At 49.9% G+C, this 17,772-nt stretch overlaps 1 protein-coding gene across 10 annotated transcripts in view; it reads left to right on the top strand.

Annotated features, from left to right (window-relative positions):
- The window catches only part of SLC39A11 (solute carrier family 39 member 11), a 398,153-nt gene that overhangs the window by 171,682 nt on the left and 208,699 nt on the right, over positions 1-17,772 (top strand). For 9 of the 10 annotated variants that reach the window (XM_047706311.1, XM_047706315.1, XM_047706316.1 and 6 more), the window contains one exon: positions 5,854-5,995. In XM_047706311.1, the coding sequence (XP_047562267.1) occupies positions 5,854-5,995 (142 nt within the window). The remainder of the gene's footprint in view (positions 1-5,853; positions 5,996-17,772) is intronic. The other variant, XM_047706310.1, reaches the window with a different exon arrangement.

Genomic DNA, 17,772 nt, shown 5'->3' on the forward strand with positions numbered 1-17,772 from the left:
GAAAGATGGCAGCGTCCTGCCTGAAAGAGCCTGAGGCAGGATTGTACCCTCTGTGACACTGCTCTGTGTCCCTGTTGCTTTGAGGCCAGCCACTTGTCACCTTAGGCCAGCCGGGCTCTGGGCAGCAGGCTGCTGGTCTCCCTGGGAGAGAAGGTCATCTATTATGTAAGTGTCATCCCTAGTCTAGCTAGTGATCAGGGGCGACATTTAATTTTTTTTCCATTATGTGGAATAATTTAAGATTGTGTTACGAGTGTCATTATTATTGCAATTTCCTGGTAATAAAAACAGCATCAATTATTTAATGTCACCTTGTGTGTCTGGGTGAAGTGGGGATGACGGGAGGCAGAGGCTGGGCGGAGGGGGATGCTCAGCCCGCATGGGCTCCAGGCACCTTCCATAGCATCAGCTTGGCCTGCGTCCCCATGGGAGGGGCTGCGGCCCTGCTCAGACCCTCGTTCCCTTCTCCATCGGGGTGTATCATGGCCTCGCTTTAGTTGTGGCTGGGGGGCTGGCAGGGGCACCACATCGTCCTCTGACCTTTGCCTTCACCCCTCATTAGAGAACTCTGACCTGCTGGTCGACCCCAGTTAAAGAACCTGCACTGCGTGGGGTCGGGGGAGCTCAGAGTCATCCCAGAGCTCCCCCAGCCTGAATGAACTTGGCAGGCAGCTTGCCCATGAGTGGTTGAGGGTGGTCTGCTCTGCCCTGCCCTGGAGGTTATTCACAGCAATGGACATCACAGTGGGAGAAAAGCCAGAGCTGGTTCACAGCCAGGTGAACACGTCAAAGCTGGCAATTGGGATTTGCAGCAAATGGCCCTGAACTGCTTGCAGTGAGTTTTGGGACCTGCAGTGCCTTGGCTCCTAGGGGCCCATGTCCGTTGTGCTTTGGCAATGGGCTTCCGTTTGCCCTTACAGACTTATTCATCTCCGCATGGCTTCATCCCCCTGGCTGTGCTCTAGGCTTTTCCTTGTGGGACTCATTTCTCTGGGGCTCTAGAAACTTCCGCGGGCAGCGCTTCTCCCCCTGGTGCCCAGGACAGCAAACCCCGATGAGCGGCACCCAGACTGTATTTCTTAGTGGAGATAAACGGCATTATTTTCTGAAGCCCTTATGTTTTCATGTAAGACATCCTGGGGGGCTGCTTTCCTCCGCCCTCCCTCCCCCCATTTTCTTTCTTCCTTCTTTCCTTTCCTCTCCATTCCTTCTCTTTGGCTTCTGGAAAGTGTTAATTATTCTCCAGCTCCTGCCCCTTTGCACAGCCCTTCCAGAGTGGGTGGAAATGGCTGTGTTTGTTCTGAACCAGACACTTGCTCTGAGCCATTAATAATAATAATAACAATTAATAATAATTCTGTCGCAAGAAGACAGCGTCTCAAGTTCCCTGGCCCTGGGTGGTGTTGCCTGGTGCCTCCTGGCAGTTCCCTCCCTGCTTTGGGGACCACGCTGGACTTGGAGGGGTGGGCGGGGAGGGGGGGAGAAGGGCTGGAGGAGGACTTGGTGGGGTGGTGCAGAAGAAAATCAAGACTTGTACTTTGGGAAGGAGCCTGTGTGTCTGGCACCTTGGCCTTTGGTGGCCCAGGAGCCCAGGAGCCCAGGGGAGCCTGCCAGACCCATCCCGTGCCGATGGGCAGCCCAGCCGGCTCTTAGGGCTGTGGTGGGGAGTCGGGAGCAGCTTGCGTTAGTCAAGGAAGCAAGGTGAGGAAGGCCTCACCTTGCTGTCCTCGCAGGGCCGGCAGGGATGGAGTGGGGAGCACGACTGGAAAAGCTTTGCAGAAGATACAAAAGAACAGAAAAGCCCCAGACCTGTAAGGTGGTGATAACCCGTCGAGATGGCTGTGCCGTCGTCAGCAAAGCAAGAGGAGGATGTAGAGGAGGAATTTCTCCCAGGCTCTTAGTCACTGGTGAACAGGCCAAGGCTGTGTTAAGGCAGCGCCCCCTCCACGGGCAGTCTGTGTGCTCTGGGAGCAGCCCAGCCCCCAGGGAGCGAGGGGTGGGGTCGGCCCTGCAGGAGCTTCCTGATTTTCCTGACTGCGTTCGTGGGCATTAGATGGAGCCACCAAAGCAGCACTGGCATCTCCCAAGGGGGCCATTCCTTGAAATTCCTAGGGACACGTTTCTATTTCTGTTGTCCCCATTCGCAGTTGAGTGGAGAGGGTGGGCGACATGGAGAATCCCAGAAGGGAGTCTGGAAGGAGTGCTAGGAGGCTGGCCGGTGTCTGGACTCCGAGAGGTGTGGGGAGTGTCGCCAGGCATGGGGTGCGGAAGCAATCCTTGGCTTCACTCTGTGGGTGTGCCCTGTGAGCCGGGTGGATGTGCTGGGTCCTTGTCTAGCTTTTAGATGGACAGCTTCTTCTTCTTCGTCTTCTTTTTTTTTTAATTTTTATTTTTAATTTCTTTTCAACGTAACAGTATTCATTGTTTTTGCACCACACCCAGTGCTCCATGCAATCCGTGCCCTCCCTAATACCCGCCGCCTGGGTCCCCCAACCTCCCACCCCCCGTGCCTTCAAAACCCTCAGGTTGTTTTTCAGACTCCATAGTCTCTCATGGTTCACCTCCCCTTCCAATTTCCCTCAACTCCCTTCTCCTCTCCATCTCCCCATGTCCTCCATGTTATTTGTTATGCTCCACAAATAAGTGAAACCATATGATAATTGACTCTCTCTGCTTGACTTCTTTCACTCAGCATCATCTCTTCCAGTCCCATCCATGTTGCTACAAAAGTTGGGTATTCATCCTTTCTGATGGAGGCATCATACTCCATAGTGTATATGGACCACATCTTCTTTATCCATTCGTCCGTTGAAGGACATCTTGGTTCTTTAGATGGACAGCTTCTAAGTGAGTTGGAGGTGGGATAAAATGGAGAAAGGAGATGTCTGGGCGGGGGGACGTTTGCCTCGCTGGGCCTTGCCGGAAGCATGGTCTTAAGAAATCAGTGTGGCTTCTTCCCTGACTTCCAGGGACTTTGCTCAAACACCGGGGAGGCCACCTTCAGCGTCTTCCCTGGAGGGGAGCGCTCCATCCTTAACATTTCCTGGCCAGCTAGCGCACCTGCCACGTGTGGGAACAAGGCCTCTCCGGACGCCGGAACCCCGGGCGCGTGGCCGGGCTGACTGGCTGGGACTGCGATGTCTTCTTGCTTTATCAGTTCCCGGCACTCTGTTTTGCATTTATTGTTACTTTATCGTCTGTCTCTGGAAGGAGAACTTAAGATTCACGAGGACTTGGCTCACCTCATTTTGTCAGAACCTGGTGTGGTTCTGGGACTCAGTGGTTGCTTCCTAAGAATTTGCCAGATCCACGAAGGGAGGCAGGCTTCCTAGAAAAAGTGGCAAAATTCTGACCTTCAAAGTAAAAAAGGGGGCCTGTGAGTTTCTAGCGTTACTAACAACATGGGGAGCTTCGGGGCCCTGACCATCCTAAATCATTCAAAAGCAGTGCTCTCTCAGCCTTGTCTTGGTGACCTCTGGCTGCATCATTTTGTTGGGGGGGGGGGCCCTGTCCCGTGCAGTTAGGATGTTTAGCAGCTCCCCTAGCTTCTGCCCATTAGAAGGCAATATTCCTTTCCCCCACTCCCTGCACAAAAAAGTGCCCATTGCCAGTGTCCCTTGGGCATCAGAATCACCCAGGCTGAAAACCACTGTTCTCAGGCAAAACCAGGTCCCCCCAAGCCACACCTTGCTGAACGGGCCAAGTAAGCAACGTCAGGCGTCTAAATGGTGTGATGTTTCTGCTGTAAGGAAGTGGTCCTCTTTCCCTATCCTTTCCCCAGTGATGCATCAATCACATTATAAAAACATCCCCTTATGAAGGAAGACAAAGGAAGGAAAATCAGCTGACACATTCTCGCGGTGAAACACGTCTTTTATTGCCACAGTAATTCCTCAGATGTCAGCACGCGGCAGAGTTAGAAACAAGTAAAGCACACAAACAAACACAGAGCCGTGACTCGGTGGCCCGCGGCACAGCGCAGACACCAGCTGTCACCCGGGGGTGCCGAGAGGGGGTTTCTCCAGGGGGAGAGACTGGCCCTCTCAAAGTCCCTTCTGTCCCCACGATTCTGTCCATCTGTAGTGCCAGCCTTGACTGTGATATGGTGTGACAGGCCGCCTCTCTTGGTGCTCCTCCCAGGGACAGAGCGGGGGACATCCTGCCACCCCTGGGACTCCATAAAGGGTCCCGAGGACGGAACGAGAGAAGCTCAGACAGAGCCACGAGGCTTTTCATTTTTTTCCCCTCTTTAACAACACGGTTCTGTGAGGTATCACCACCCTTATTTCAAATGGCTTATGGACGATGTTGCCCAATAAAATGACCAGGACAATGTCGATGTGTTGGACAAATGGGATGACGTGGGAGGAAAGGCCTATGTCTTCGTTTTCAACATGTCATTGGAAAGAAATAATGAACTTAAATATCTGAATTATTAGATTCTCTTTCGACTCCTGATCCCCAGGGACACTGGAAAACAAGGAGACATGTGTGCTTGTGCGTGTGTGTGTGTGTGTGTGTGTGTGTGTGTCTGTGTAAGACACACCCAGGCATAACTTTGATGAGGGTCCTTCCGGAAAGCAGTTTAACCGGGACTTTTAGTAGTTGCTTATACATGGGAGCATTTCAGTGATTAGATCATCAGTCTTCTCTCCTATATCAGAGACACATATTTTATTTTTATTTTTTTAAAGATTTTCTTTATTTATTTGACAGACAGAGATCACAAGTAGGCAGAGAGGCAGGCAGAGAGAGAGAGGAGGAAGCAGGCTCCCTGCCAAGCAGAGAGCCCAATGCGGGGCTCGATCCCAGGACCCTGAGATCATGACCTGAGCTGACGGCAGAGGCTTAACCCACTGAGCCACCCAGGCACCCAAGACACATATTTTAAATGGAAACTTCTGTTTTGAAACTATTTTTGCCTGGATTTTAAAAAATATCTTGGTGGTTGGTTTTGGTTTTTTGTTTGTTTTGTTTTGTTTGCCCATCGAGGTGATTCTACTCACCTTCCCTCAGTGACCAGCATCAGCATGTTTGGGGAAAGCCCTCTCAGGGCTGCTTACCCATCTTCCTCTGTGCCTCTGTGACCCATTAGCAGAGTCCGAAGGGTTTCCGCAGATGCCTTTGGAAGAGAAGCTCGGTCCCATTATGGTCTCATTTATCTGTTCCTACTGGAACGTAGGCTTCACGAATAGCTATGACTTTGTCTTATTCACCAAGGAGCCACGACGTTGGCAGTCTGTAAGTCTTAATCACATAAACATGGGGATCAAAATTAAGATTTTGCCTCATTAATGTAGAGACCGTCGCATTAAGGAGCGACAGAGAAAGCACAAAGGTGACATAGCTGTCTTAAGGTCCATTGGACTTCACTCCAAATATGTTGGGTCCCCTCGATGGGCGCTGTTTCCTTCTTTTCAGGTGCTTTTGTTTGGATTGCTTCTCCTCTGGATCTCATGAGAACCGTGAAGGTGGTCAGTTCCTAAAAACGTTGACCTTGTTCCTCTATGTAGCAAGGCCACCATCCAAGAGAACCTGCCACGTAGCCTTCTAGGGACGGTTCGGGAGCTGAGTTCCTTGTGCCTTTGCCCTGCGGTGATGCCGCGTGGACTGCCCCCCTCCCTTTCCCAGGATGTGTTCTTCCCATTTTTAGGATCGGCACCGAACGGTCCTCAGATCCCAGGGCTTTTGTCACCCCAGAAGCTCACAACCTGAAGGCTCGTCGTCTTCCTTGTGAGGAGCCCCAGCACTTTGGGGACAGACTGGCCGTCTGCCTGGGCGGCTCTGAGCTGGAGGGGCCTGGGGAGCAAAGGTGGTGGGGTGTTACAGTGACGTCACTGCCTCTTGTTTCAGGGTGCAGCAGAAGATCCCCCGACGGCCCTGGCACTGAACTTCACCCCTGCGTCGCTGAAGAAGTCTGACACTGAGGGTCCCCGGCTGCTCTTCCCTGAGAGTGAACTTTCCATCCGGATAGGTAGAGCTGGGCTCCTTTCAGGCAAGCTCCCTGCAGACCCTGGGCTGAGTCAGGCAGCCAAGGCTCAGGCGTGGTGTCAGAGGAAGGACAGGGGAAAGGCCCATGTTCTGTCCTGTCCATACACGTGCCTTACCCCACCGTGGCACAGGGCTGGACCGGTATCTGGCCCTGTGTCTTCCTTCCCTGTTGCTCTCCAGACCACCTGCAGGAGCTCACAGGGCCCTCTCTTTGCCTTCCCAGCCGGGCCAAGTGGGACCCCTCTGATGGGACTGGGCTGATTTGGGTGACAGCACCTGGCACTTGTCCCTCCGTCTCCCCCTGTCTAACAGACCCCGAATGCTCCTTTCCATCCACACGACTTTCCTCTTTTTGACGCAGCTGGGAAACGGTGGCAGCCAGGCCGTGTCCCACTGACAAGGGGTGGAGGGTACCCTGGGAAGGTACATGGTTTTCCAGCCTTGGGGGAAGACCTCCCCTCCTCGTCTCATCATCACACGCTCGTTCAGGGCATTTGGCTAATTGGAGAACCAGTTAGCATGAGGAGAGGTAGATGCCTTTCTTTCCCTTTGAATTTACTGAAGTCCCAGGCTGTGACATGTATGCCCCCCGCCCCGCCACTTCTCCCATGGACCATGGACTTGGGGCTAAAACCACTGAAAAGATGTCAAGAACGGGTGGGTCCTCCCCTGCACAGGGTTCTGTCTTGATGAATCGGGGAGAGACAGACTGGCGTACGGTCATTGTCTTCGCGTTAGCGTTCATGGGAGGAGAGTCCTTTCACGTTTCCACGCTGGGATTTGAATTCGATCTTTTTGCCACGTGTAGACCAAGGCGATCTCTAGACCTCAGGGGGAGTCAGTGCGCCGAAGTCACAGTGAGGCCAGTTCTCACTGATCTGTGTTCCGACTGTGTCCAGCATGAATCATCCGTGCAGACCTCGAGTATCTTCCCCGCTTGGGTTGATCCTCACGGCCTCTTAGGACGTCCCCGGTGGGACGTAGTCAGGAGGTGCAGACTCATCTAACATCGGCTCCCGTATGAGAGGGTTAGCGCGAACATTCTGCCCCCTGCCCCCAATCACACATGCCATTCATATTTGAGTCAGAGCGACATAGGTGTTTTCTGCTGTTCCCCTTCTACTGGAGAGTCAGGAACTATCCGGAGACCAGGATGGAGCCTGTCCTCCAGGAAAGCTTGCCATTTGTCATGCCAAACCGTGGGAACACAGAGGCAGAAGGCTAGCTGGCACTCCTGTGTACCCCTATGAAGCCTTTGTAAAAGTTCTGATTCTGAGCCTTCTCTCAGATGAAAAGGTTGGCCAGATTTTATTCCAACCCCCCAGTTCCTTTTTTTTTTTTTAAATTTTCAAGGCTATAGCAGGGAGGTTCAGAGCCTATTAGTCAAAAAAGGTAAACAGTAGCAATCCCTTGGATAGCCCTGTCCAGTGCAGCCAGGAGAACATAGGGCCAGAGGGAGTTGGCTCTGTAGGAAAGCCTCCCGGGACTCTCGGATCTTCTTGGCAACCCAGGGTGGAGGGGGAAAGTTGGGGGCTGTGTGGGAGGGAGATGTCCTGTCCTCTGCTGAGGACACATACCTAGTCACAGCTGGTGACCGGGCTGCCCTCCCTTGCCGTTGCTAACTTGTCAGATGTGCTCCTGAGAGCACGGAGGTGGTTTGCTGAGCCTGAGGGCGCCCAGCCATCTCCAGAAGGTCGCTCTTCTGCTCCCTTGGACACACCTGTGGGCATCAGGCAATGGAAGGCTCCAAAGCTGAGAAGGGCCATTTGCTGACCCGCCAGCAATCGAGCCCAAAGATGCATTATTTATGTTCTCTGGGTTTCCCTGCAGTGGGCTGTCAATGGAGCAAGGAAATCGGTTTGATGGGTATTTAGTGAATAACATCAGCCTTTAAAAAATAATATTGGCGCTGCTGTTATAATGTTTCATAATTGCTTTGGCAGGAGGAAAAGCCAGAAAAGCCACACTGTGGGAGAGAAGGTTCAGCTGCTCTGAGCGGCGGCGGCAGCCCCACCAGGCTGGGGACAGCGTTCAGGAGATACTTTCCTATTTCTGTCTTGGTTCCAAATGTGTTATGGTATCAGCTGTTCTCAAGGCTGGGATTTTTGGGGACTTTGCTAGACCAGAAGTTCTTTGAAAACCATCAGTCTGTCTCTTTATCTCTCACCAACTAGTTTTCTTTTAATTAAAAAAGGAATCACATGGATTCAAAATAGAAAAGTAATTTTTCTCCCAACTTCGAGCCCTTTATGGTCCAGGCTTCCATCTCAGGCATGCACGCCATTTCTAGTCCTTTGTGTGCTCTTTCAGAAATAATACAATTTTACGGTCATGCTTGGCCCAGTGTTTCTTACCTTGTGTTTTTTCGGTGAAAACACCTTCCCATTCTGGCTGCTGGCCATGATCTTACTTACTTAGTCCCCTCTTGGTGGTGCTGTAGGTTGTTTCCAGTCTTAGGCTTTTATACAGAATGTGGCAGAGAGCCTTTTTATAGGTACCTCCCTGTGGGCAGAAAAGTTGAGTAAATTCTAGAAATTAGGCCAGAAGTTCTATACATCTGGGGTCCATGAATGGTAACCAAAAGGTTCATGTATCTCTTGACATTTTATGCAAAATGTGTTTTTAGAAGCCAAAGGTCTATACCATTCATCACACTTCTAATGGCTCCTTGACCCTGATGGTCATCTAGATCTTGGGGTTTTGTTTGTTTGTTTGTTGTTTTTTGTTTTTGTTTTGTTTTGTTTGTTTTTTCCCTCAGCTTTCCCCCTTCAGCTGCCCAGTTGGATTTTTATTTTTATTTTTTTACTGGCACTCCCTCTAGGTTAAAGAAGGGTAGTAAAAAGTGAATCAGTCCATTCTTTTGCTCGTTGTTAACTGCCCATTTCAATCTGTTGTTTGTTCTGAGGGAGGATCTTGAAACTTGTCTTCAAGAATGAGGTTGGTTTTTTGTTTGTTTGTTTGTTTTCCATTGACCCATTAGCTTGGCAGATGGAGAATCATAATTCTGTGTATCTGTGGAAGGAACAGGAGTAACATCATTTTCCAGTAGAGAAAGAGGTGGATTCAATTTGGGGAATTCTTTAGTTACAAAGTGGCACCTGTTTATTTTCCATAAACCTTTCCAAATCTTTCAAAGGGGTAAGTGAAGGTAAGTGAAGGACTTGAGTCAGGAAAGCATAAGCTGTAAGGATCTCTAGTTAGAAACAGATTTTTCCTTCATGTCCTGTTCTTTTGTAATAGGAGATCTTGCCCAGCAGGAATAATTTTAACTAGACACACTGGCCCATTAGAAGCCACGTTTTGCAAAATGAAACCAGCACAGACCTAGTGTTGTGTGGGTTTTAGGTCTGCGTGGGTGGCCATCACCAGCCCATTGTCAGCATGGGTTTGCTGTTATCTTAGTCTAACATCTCGAATCCTTCTTGGTTATGCCATTGACTTGCTGGGTCATATCCTCCTGTGGAGACAGAACTGAGCTTGGGGGAGAGGCGTTGCCTCTTCTCACTCAAGGTTCCCACGTGCCTGACGCCCAGATTAGCACCCTGGGGGCCTTGCCAGTCCAGAACCAGAATGGAATCCAGCTGTTCTCCGATAACTTTGTCCCTCCTCAAGACACCCTCTTTTCTCCTCCAGGTATCCTACTGTCCCCTTTTAACCTTGGGCTCTCCCCTGTTTTCCCAGTTAAACATCCTCTCTTAGGCACCTCTGGGAAAAGATTGGATATAGCTGCTAAAAACTGACGTGTCCAACAATCCACAGTGTTTTACTCTTGCTTGTGCATTTGCATTTTAACTGCAGACAGCTTCTCTAGCTGGGTAATGAACCTAGGAGTTAGATTTTCATGCTGGTTGATCTTTGGAGGATTCTCTTTTTCCATAGATATGGGGGTACCTGGGGAAGGCACTGTGCAGGGAGAAATCCCCTCTTGCGAGACAGCTGCCTGTTCTCTCCGTAAGCCCATCCACTTGTGTTCCACTCCCAGCTGCCAGATTTCTTTGGCACTGAAACTCCTTGGCAGTAACTTAATCCTAGCAAAGCAGAGAGGACTTACTTAAACAGCTTCCAAGCTCCTGTGACAACCGCTTCTTTCTTCTTCCATATCTTCTGACTTTTTGAGTCTTCCTTGAAGAAGATGCTCCTTCTGTCCCCGGTGGAGTCATATTTAGTTAACTGAAATCTGTCAAGAGTCAGAGATAGCTCCTAGGAGAAATTCTCAGCGTTTCTTTGTAATCAGGTCTCTAAAATCACAAGTTTAGGTTTGTTCCAAGAAGTTTCTTGGTGACTTTGACTTTTTTTTTTTTTTTAAAGATTTTATTTATTTATTTGACAGAGAGAAATCACAAGTAGGCAGAGAGGCAGGCAGAGAGAGAGGAGGAAGCAGGCTCCCTGCTGAGCAGAAAGCCCAATGTGCGGCTTGAACCCAGGTCCTGGGATCATGACCTGAGCCGAAGGCAGCGGCTTAACCCACTGAGCCACCCAGGCGCCCCGGTGACTTTGACTTTTGATCAGTAAGACCTCTAAAGATGAAAGAACAACTTCACGGTTTTTAATGTAAATCTAGTATCTTGGCGTGTGGTTTTAGCAATTAGACTGTCCCCACTTCCCCCCACCCCCACCCCCACATAAGTGAGGGGACACTTGCAAGTCTTCTCCTGGCCTAATGGAGAGTTGTCTGGGGCCGGGCAAGTAGGCAGGTCCTGGCATTGCTGCCTCCCTTCTGGACCAAGGCCTGCAAGCTGGGTTTCTTCAAAGTTTGGGAATGAGCCACACCTGCCAACCCACGGCCACAGCACTGGGGCTATTAAAATACACCACATCTTCATACAGGGAATTAGGAAAATATTTTTCAGAAGGACTAAGAGCAAAGTGTTCAATGAAAAGAATCACCAGGAGCGCTTTGGCATCGAGGATATTGAAGGAGGAAGTCACACTGAGGAGCCAGGACTCTGCGTGGGTGGGGCGAATGACCGTTCGCATGTCCCAGCTCCTGGAAACCTCACTAGGTGCAGACATCTTATGGATCCTTGTACTTCTGGAGAGTATCATATGTCAGCTAATACTGAACACTCAAGTAGCACTTTTCCCGTCTGTGTGCCTTTTCCTAAGCTAGGCAGTCATTTGGGGCGTGTGCATTTTCACAAGGCCTGGGCTTAGAGGCAGACTTATGCAGTCTTCAGGCTGCCATAACGAAGTCCCACAGACTGGGTGACTTAAACAGCAGAACCTCACCCCCTCGCCAAGTTCCGGAGGCTGAACATCTGAGGTGGCAGCTGGACTGGTGTTCTCGGAGGCCCCTCTCCTTGCTTTGTAGGTGGCTGTTTTCTCCCTGGGACCTCACATGGTCTCCCCTCTGTGCTGCAGTGTCCTTACCTCGCCTTACCAGTCAGATGGATTAGGGGCCAGATGACCTCCTTTCCGCCTAATTTTGAAAGATCCTGTCTCCAAACCAGTGACATTCTGGGGTACAAGGGTTAAGGCTTCCACGCAGGAATTGGAGGGGCACACAACTCCGCCCATAGCAGCACTTCCCAATTTTTTAGAAAAGGTCATCTTCCTCTGGATGGCAATCAGCCTACAGGAAGAGAACGGGGCGGCAAGAGAAGGGGGTTCTCCTGGTTTCCCTCTGCCTTTTAGAGCCTCTTACCTTATTTCTGCCTCGTCTGTTAGACTCATAGCTGGACGGGCTGGGGATGCAGAGAAAGGGGTACGGAGCAGGACTGAATGAAACTGAAAACGCCCTCGGGGTCAGCACCAAGAAAGTCAGTCGGGGTGATCTGAAGTCTGATGGCCGGAAGCTGCTAGCAGGTGCACCGTCTGTGCTTAATGAACTTAAGGGGCGGGACAAAGCTGGCCGTCCTGCGAAATGATAGGCTTGGGTGTCTTTGAGGGAGATCAATACGCATGCGCACGTGAACGTGTAGACATGCTCTCCTGGCAGGATTCACCTGCTGCGGCTGCCATGATGTCGTCCCCCAGACTGGTGGCTGCAAACCGTAGACATCTATGTGCTCTCGGTCTCAGATTCGGAGACCGGAAGTCGGCGGGGCCACGCCCTCTCCGAAGGCTCCGGGGACGGGGCCTTCCTGGGCTCTGATGACTTCTGGTGGCTCTGACATTCCTTGGCTTGTCGTTGCACCCTTATATTTCTACCCGCTGTCAGCTCATGGCCTCGTTCCCTGCGTGTCTGGGTGTGATCCCCCTCTTCTTTCTCCTGCAAAGACACCAGTTGTTGGGTTTAGGTTGTTGGTTTATGACCCACCCTAAGCCAGGGTGGCCGTCTCTTAACTAATTACATCTGTGATTCCATCTCTATTTCCAAGTAAGGTCACATTCTGAGGTGCTGGGAGGACATGGAATCTGGGGTGGGGGGTGCGGGGGCCCTTCTCAACCCAGGACGCTGACCAGCCCCCGCCTCTGATCACTGCTGACCGGCCTCCAGGATCCCCGTTAGTCTGAAGGGGCTCCTGTGTCACGCACCAGCGAGGAAGACGGGAGAAAGCGAGAGGCGACAAGAGGAGGGTAATCCTAGCACTAATAAAGCCCCATTTAATTCGTCAGGAGCCTGTGGAGCAGCTGCCGGGGCTCTTTGTTTGAAATATTCATTAAGTGTCTACTGAGGAGTTAGGGATACTGTCTCCTTATGCAAAATTTAACATTTGCTGGGCTAGCAGATTCTATCATATTTATAAGAGTTCTGACACATTCATTTCAGCTCATAAGTCCATTACACTGGGAAATGTGTTTTTAATGTGCTTTTGGGAAACAGAGCAGACAAGTGGCTTGGGCAGTGCCAGCCCCCCCCCTCCCCACCGTTAGGATACTCCTGCCAGGCTTTTATTACCCGGAGATGGAGGGGGCTGCTGTCAAAGCGCGCAACCTGGGCTCCCTTCATGCTGTTGTGTTTTGTTTTCCGGATGGGATTTTTTGCAGACGCTGCTTAAGCTGGAGAGAAGCACAGGGTAGTGCTTTGGTTGCAAGATTTAAGGTCTTCGGGAGTCCCTCCGTGTATGCACTCCCATCTCCATTGTTTGTTTTTCCTTTCCTTGGGCCTGTTATGGAAAGTGCCTAAGAAGGAATGGAAGCTTGTTGTGAGCCCGTGGACCTGGGAGGTGCCACTCACGGAGACAGGCAGCCTTGGAGAAGCAGGCACGGGCTGCGAGGGAGTGGGAGGAGTAGGGTTCCAATCCGTGCAGTCAGCACCAACAACTCTGGCATCTGGGATGGGGTCAGTGCAATCCTGCCTTAAAGAAAAGGAGTCCATGCTGAGCTCCATTCCTCCCGGGTGTTCTTTGTTAGCACACACGGTCTGTCCGACCTCCCTTCTCTTAATTCAGCTTGTGTGCGTTATGTTATTTTCTCCCCCGTTCTTCTCTCTAGTGCGTTTCCCCTCCTAGGGCTGGAGAAAGAAAATAGCTCCAAGTGTCTTAAAACTAAATCAATTGTCTCAATGAAACATGATTTCAAGGGTTGTAGCATTTTGGAGCTGGAGCTATTAAGGGATGTGCCAGTGACTTCCTACTTGATCATCCCAGACAGAACTAATTCACAGGGTTCTTTGACTCCTTGATTATCCCAAACTCATCATCAGCTGCTAGTGGAGGCAGAGGCGATCACCGGGGCAGGGAGGGAGGGGCAGGAGAGGATGCATAAGATATCTCTTGCAACTCTCAGATATGCTGGACCAGATGTCTACTGTCTTTCCAAGCAGATCAGTCTCCTCTGGTGATTTCACAGCACCGATCCTCAGTAAGCCTTGGTGAGGTTTGCTCAAGTCAACCATAGTAAACATTGACAATGTTCTTTCCAGTGGGGAGGCTCCTGTTGTACATATAAAAACAGTTAGGAGACATTGAGCCCTGAAGGAGATTCAGATCTTCCTGGAAAGCCAATGGGCCATTTTATATGATTTAATGAAACATATAGAAGCTTCTAACAGTCCCATAAGTGGGTCTTGAATATGTCCTTGGTGCTCCCACGCAGAGCCCTTCATTTTGAGTTATTTATTTATTTTTAGAGAAGGAGTGGGGCACAGTTTGAGGTTCAGCTTTTTCCATATGGATGTTCAGTTGTTGCAGGGCTATGTATTGGAAAGACCTTTCTCCACTGAGTTGACTTTGTGCTTTTGTAAAATATTAATTGACCATATTTGTATGGGTCTATTTTTGGACTCTACATTCTGCCTCTCCAGTTTATGTGCCTCTACTTTTACCAGTATCACACTCTCTTAATTATGGTAGCTTTATTGTACTTCTTGAAATCAGATGTACTGATTTCAGTTCTTTGTTCTTTTTCAAAATTGTTTTGGTTATTCCTTTGCCATTATATGCCAATTTTTAGAATCAGGTTGTTAAAATCTACAAAAAAATCCTGATGGGCTTTTGGTTGTGATTGCATTGACTATAAATCAGTTTAGGGGAATTGACATCTTAATAATATTAGTCTTCTATTTCATGAACATGGTATATCTCTCTACTTGTTTAAGCTGTCTTGGATTTCTTTTATCAGCATTTTGTGGTTTGCAGCATATATATCCTACACATATTTGGTTAGATTTTTGCCCGAGTATTTCCTTTTATGGTGCTATTATAAATGATACTGTATTTTAAATTTTGATTGCTAATTGTTCATAGCTATTTTACAGAAATATAATGGACTCTCATGAATTAGTCTTGTTCCTGCAACTTTGGTAAACTCATTTATTAGTTCTAAGAGGTTTTTATACAGATTTCTTGGGATTTTCTTTTTTTTTTAAGATTTTATTTATTTATTTGACAGAGATCACAAGTAGGCAGAAAGGCAGTCAGAGAGAGAAGAGGAAGCAGGCTCTCTGCTGAGCAGAGAGCCCGATGAGGGGCTCCATCCCAGGACCCTGGGATCCTGACCTGAGTGGAAGGCAGAGGCTTTAACCCACTGAGCCACTCAGGTGCCCCTCTTGGGATTTTCTATGTCCTATCTGTGAATAGTGGCTGTTTTATTACTTCCAACCTATATGCATTTTACTTCTTTTTCTTATTTGTACTGGCTAAGACTTCTAGTACACTGTTGAATAGGAATGGTGAGAGTAGATATTATTGCCTTACTCCTAATCTTAGGGAGAAAGTATTCCATTTTTCACCATTAAGTATGGTGTTATCTATAGGTTTATGAGAGATGAAAGGCATACATATTTGAAAAGCCACCTGGATCCTAAGAGATGTCACAATACAGAAATGATACAGAGTTAGAATGGGTCAGAAAATAGGATGTGTAGAGGGACTGGGTTTGAATTCTGACTGCACCCCTTAGCAGTAGACATTGCACAACCTTCATAACCTTTTCCCCCTCAGTTTCTCTCTCCAAACTGGGGGTAACAGTAATTGCCTCATGGAGCTGCTGTGCACCTAGGTGAGGACGATATGTGTAAAATGCTTAGTATAGTGCTTAGTGTTCTGTATGCCCTCAGTGAATATTAGTCATCATTATTCTAGAAAGACAACTGCTCAAATGGCCCAAGAGCTCAGCGTGCCTGGATGTGGGACTTTTTTTTTTCTTTTTTGGCCCAGATCGTGAAGATGTTGCTGCCCATATTAAAAACGACAGGAAGCTTTCAGGTTTGCACATGGATTCTCCAGTCACTGAGCCCATTTGGGTCTATGATGCTCTCAAGGGGCTCAGACAGAGATGTACAGCATTTCCATTTGGTGGCCACATTGGAAAAGAACAGATTAGCCCTGAGCTGGAAGAGGAGGTTTCTCCGAGGAAAAGGAAATCCCTAAAGAAATTCAAGAAGCATAAATGTGTGGTTAAGGAAAAATAGACCATCAGATAGATGTGAGAAATTACAGAGAACTGGGAGGTGAGGAGGAAAGAACGTGTGTGTGCGCGTGTGTGTGTGTGTGTGTGTGGAACAGCGGGATAGAGTCAGGGCGTGTGGTAGTAACCTGGGCTTCCTTCATTAGCATAGGAATGGACTTTGCCCACTTTCCCTTTTTCTCTGGCCAGGACACAGAAAAGTGTCTTAGCTCAGAGAACGAAAGTGGAAGTGGTTAAGCACTGGGCCTGTGAAGGGGGCTGAGCTGCCCATCACTGGAAGGATTCAAGTTCAGCCTAGGTAGGGAAGTTATAGAGCAGCTCACTGTGCAGTGTGGAAGTTTGGGCTTAGCAACTGCTGAGCCTGCTTCCTGCTCCAAGATTCCTCATCCCTGAGTCTACCAAGGGCACCTGGGGTAGACCTCATCTGCCTGTTGGGCTTGTGGGACCTGAAAGTCTGGGGCAGCAGCTTCTGGCCTGAGGTCCTGGAGCCTGCTAGTGGGAGCTTGGGCACCAGCCCCCAGGCAGTCTCACAGGTTAGTAGGAACAGCATGGGCCTGGCCATCAGGGGCTGCAGGTGCCTTCTCTGGGCTCAGCTACCGGGCCTGTGCTTCCTGCCATGCTTCCTGCCAGGTGTTGCCATGGCAACCTCTCCCCTCCTTTCCCCGCAGTCCAGCAGTACCTCTGAGCCTGGTTAACAGGACTGCATCTCCCCTTGTCTGTTTGCATCTCATCTCGTCTCTTCTTTCCTGGTCTCTCTCACTCTCCTCTTCGGATCTCAGCCTTGGAGCATCTCTTTTCGTGCCGGCCACCCTCCTCATCTCCTCTGCCCTTCCCTTTCCTCCTCTCTCTCTGAGGCCAGCCGCTCCCCTGCTCTGAGAACGGGCAATGCTTGGGGAGTCCTCTTGGGCTCCGTGGGGCGCAGGGGTGCCTCCATGGCCCCAGGGCAGCCCTTCCCGGGAGTGGCAGCAATCAGAAAAGCTCCTCAGAGGCACTTGCTTCCCTCTGTGTCTGGAGAGACTCGCGGGCAGCTTCCTCCCACCACTCTCCGGAGAATCCCATCTGGGTGAAGTTCTCCCCTAGGCCTTTGCTTTGGGTTGGCTTTGTGGAGCAGAAGCGCATTAGCTTGCGATGCTGATTAAACCATCCACGTGATCTGTTGTCAGGGTCCCTGCTGTATGTTTGGGGTGGACCCCTGTGAGAGTCTAGATGCCTTCCCCTGAGGTTTGTTATTATTTATCCTGGAAGCCATCCTTCTTGGTGTCCGTCTCAGTGGCAGTGCTTCAAGCCGCCCATCATCCAGCCCTACTTGGTTAGAGGTATTAACCACTTCGTGTCATATTGGGCTTGTTGCTTCCATGTCTGCCGTAGTCAGGGGAAAAAGCTTTGCCATATTAATTTTCTTTCTTTGCAGGGTCTTATGATCCAACACTATTCAATTCAAGGTGTCGAATTGTACCGTGCTTCTCTCCTTTGCGCGCTCTCCCAGTCTCAGCCTGGAAAAGAGCAGGGGGGAGGCGACTAGACTCCGAGCTGGCAGCTAACAGGATCCTAGTTAGCTGGCGGACACTTCAGAGCTCATGTTTGCTAGTGGTTGGATCACATGGTCCTGCCGACCGGCCAATTTTCAGGACCGGGCTCAGGGAGTGAGGCCTTGAGGGGTGGGGGTTGGGCTGCGCACTGTTGAACACCAAAGGCAGAGAGCAGGAAAGGCTACAACCAGAAGTGGATTGAAACGGCTCTCCCAGAACTAATGAGGCGCTCTTGGCTTCCCCACCGGCCTGCTAATGGGCAGTTGTGGGGCTCCGAAAGCTTGCTTAAAATTCTGAATGCAGAAGGCCGCACAGGGGCAGGTTTTGATCACACGACCTGAGCAGCAGGACAGGGCGTTTTAACCGCAGACCTATGATCTGAAAGGCTGGTGAGAGCTATAGCTTGGGGTGGAGGGGACTGTGTTCTCCCCCTCACCCTCATTCTGCTTTTAAGTTAGGT

This window comes from Lutra lutra, chromosome 16 (assembly GCF_902655055.1).
Source record: "Lutra lutra chromosome 16, mLutLut1.2, whole genome shotgun sequence".
NCBI classification, from domain to species: domain Eukaryota; kingdom Metazoa; phylum Chordata; class Mammalia; order Carnivora; family Mustelidae; genus Lutra; species Lutra lutra.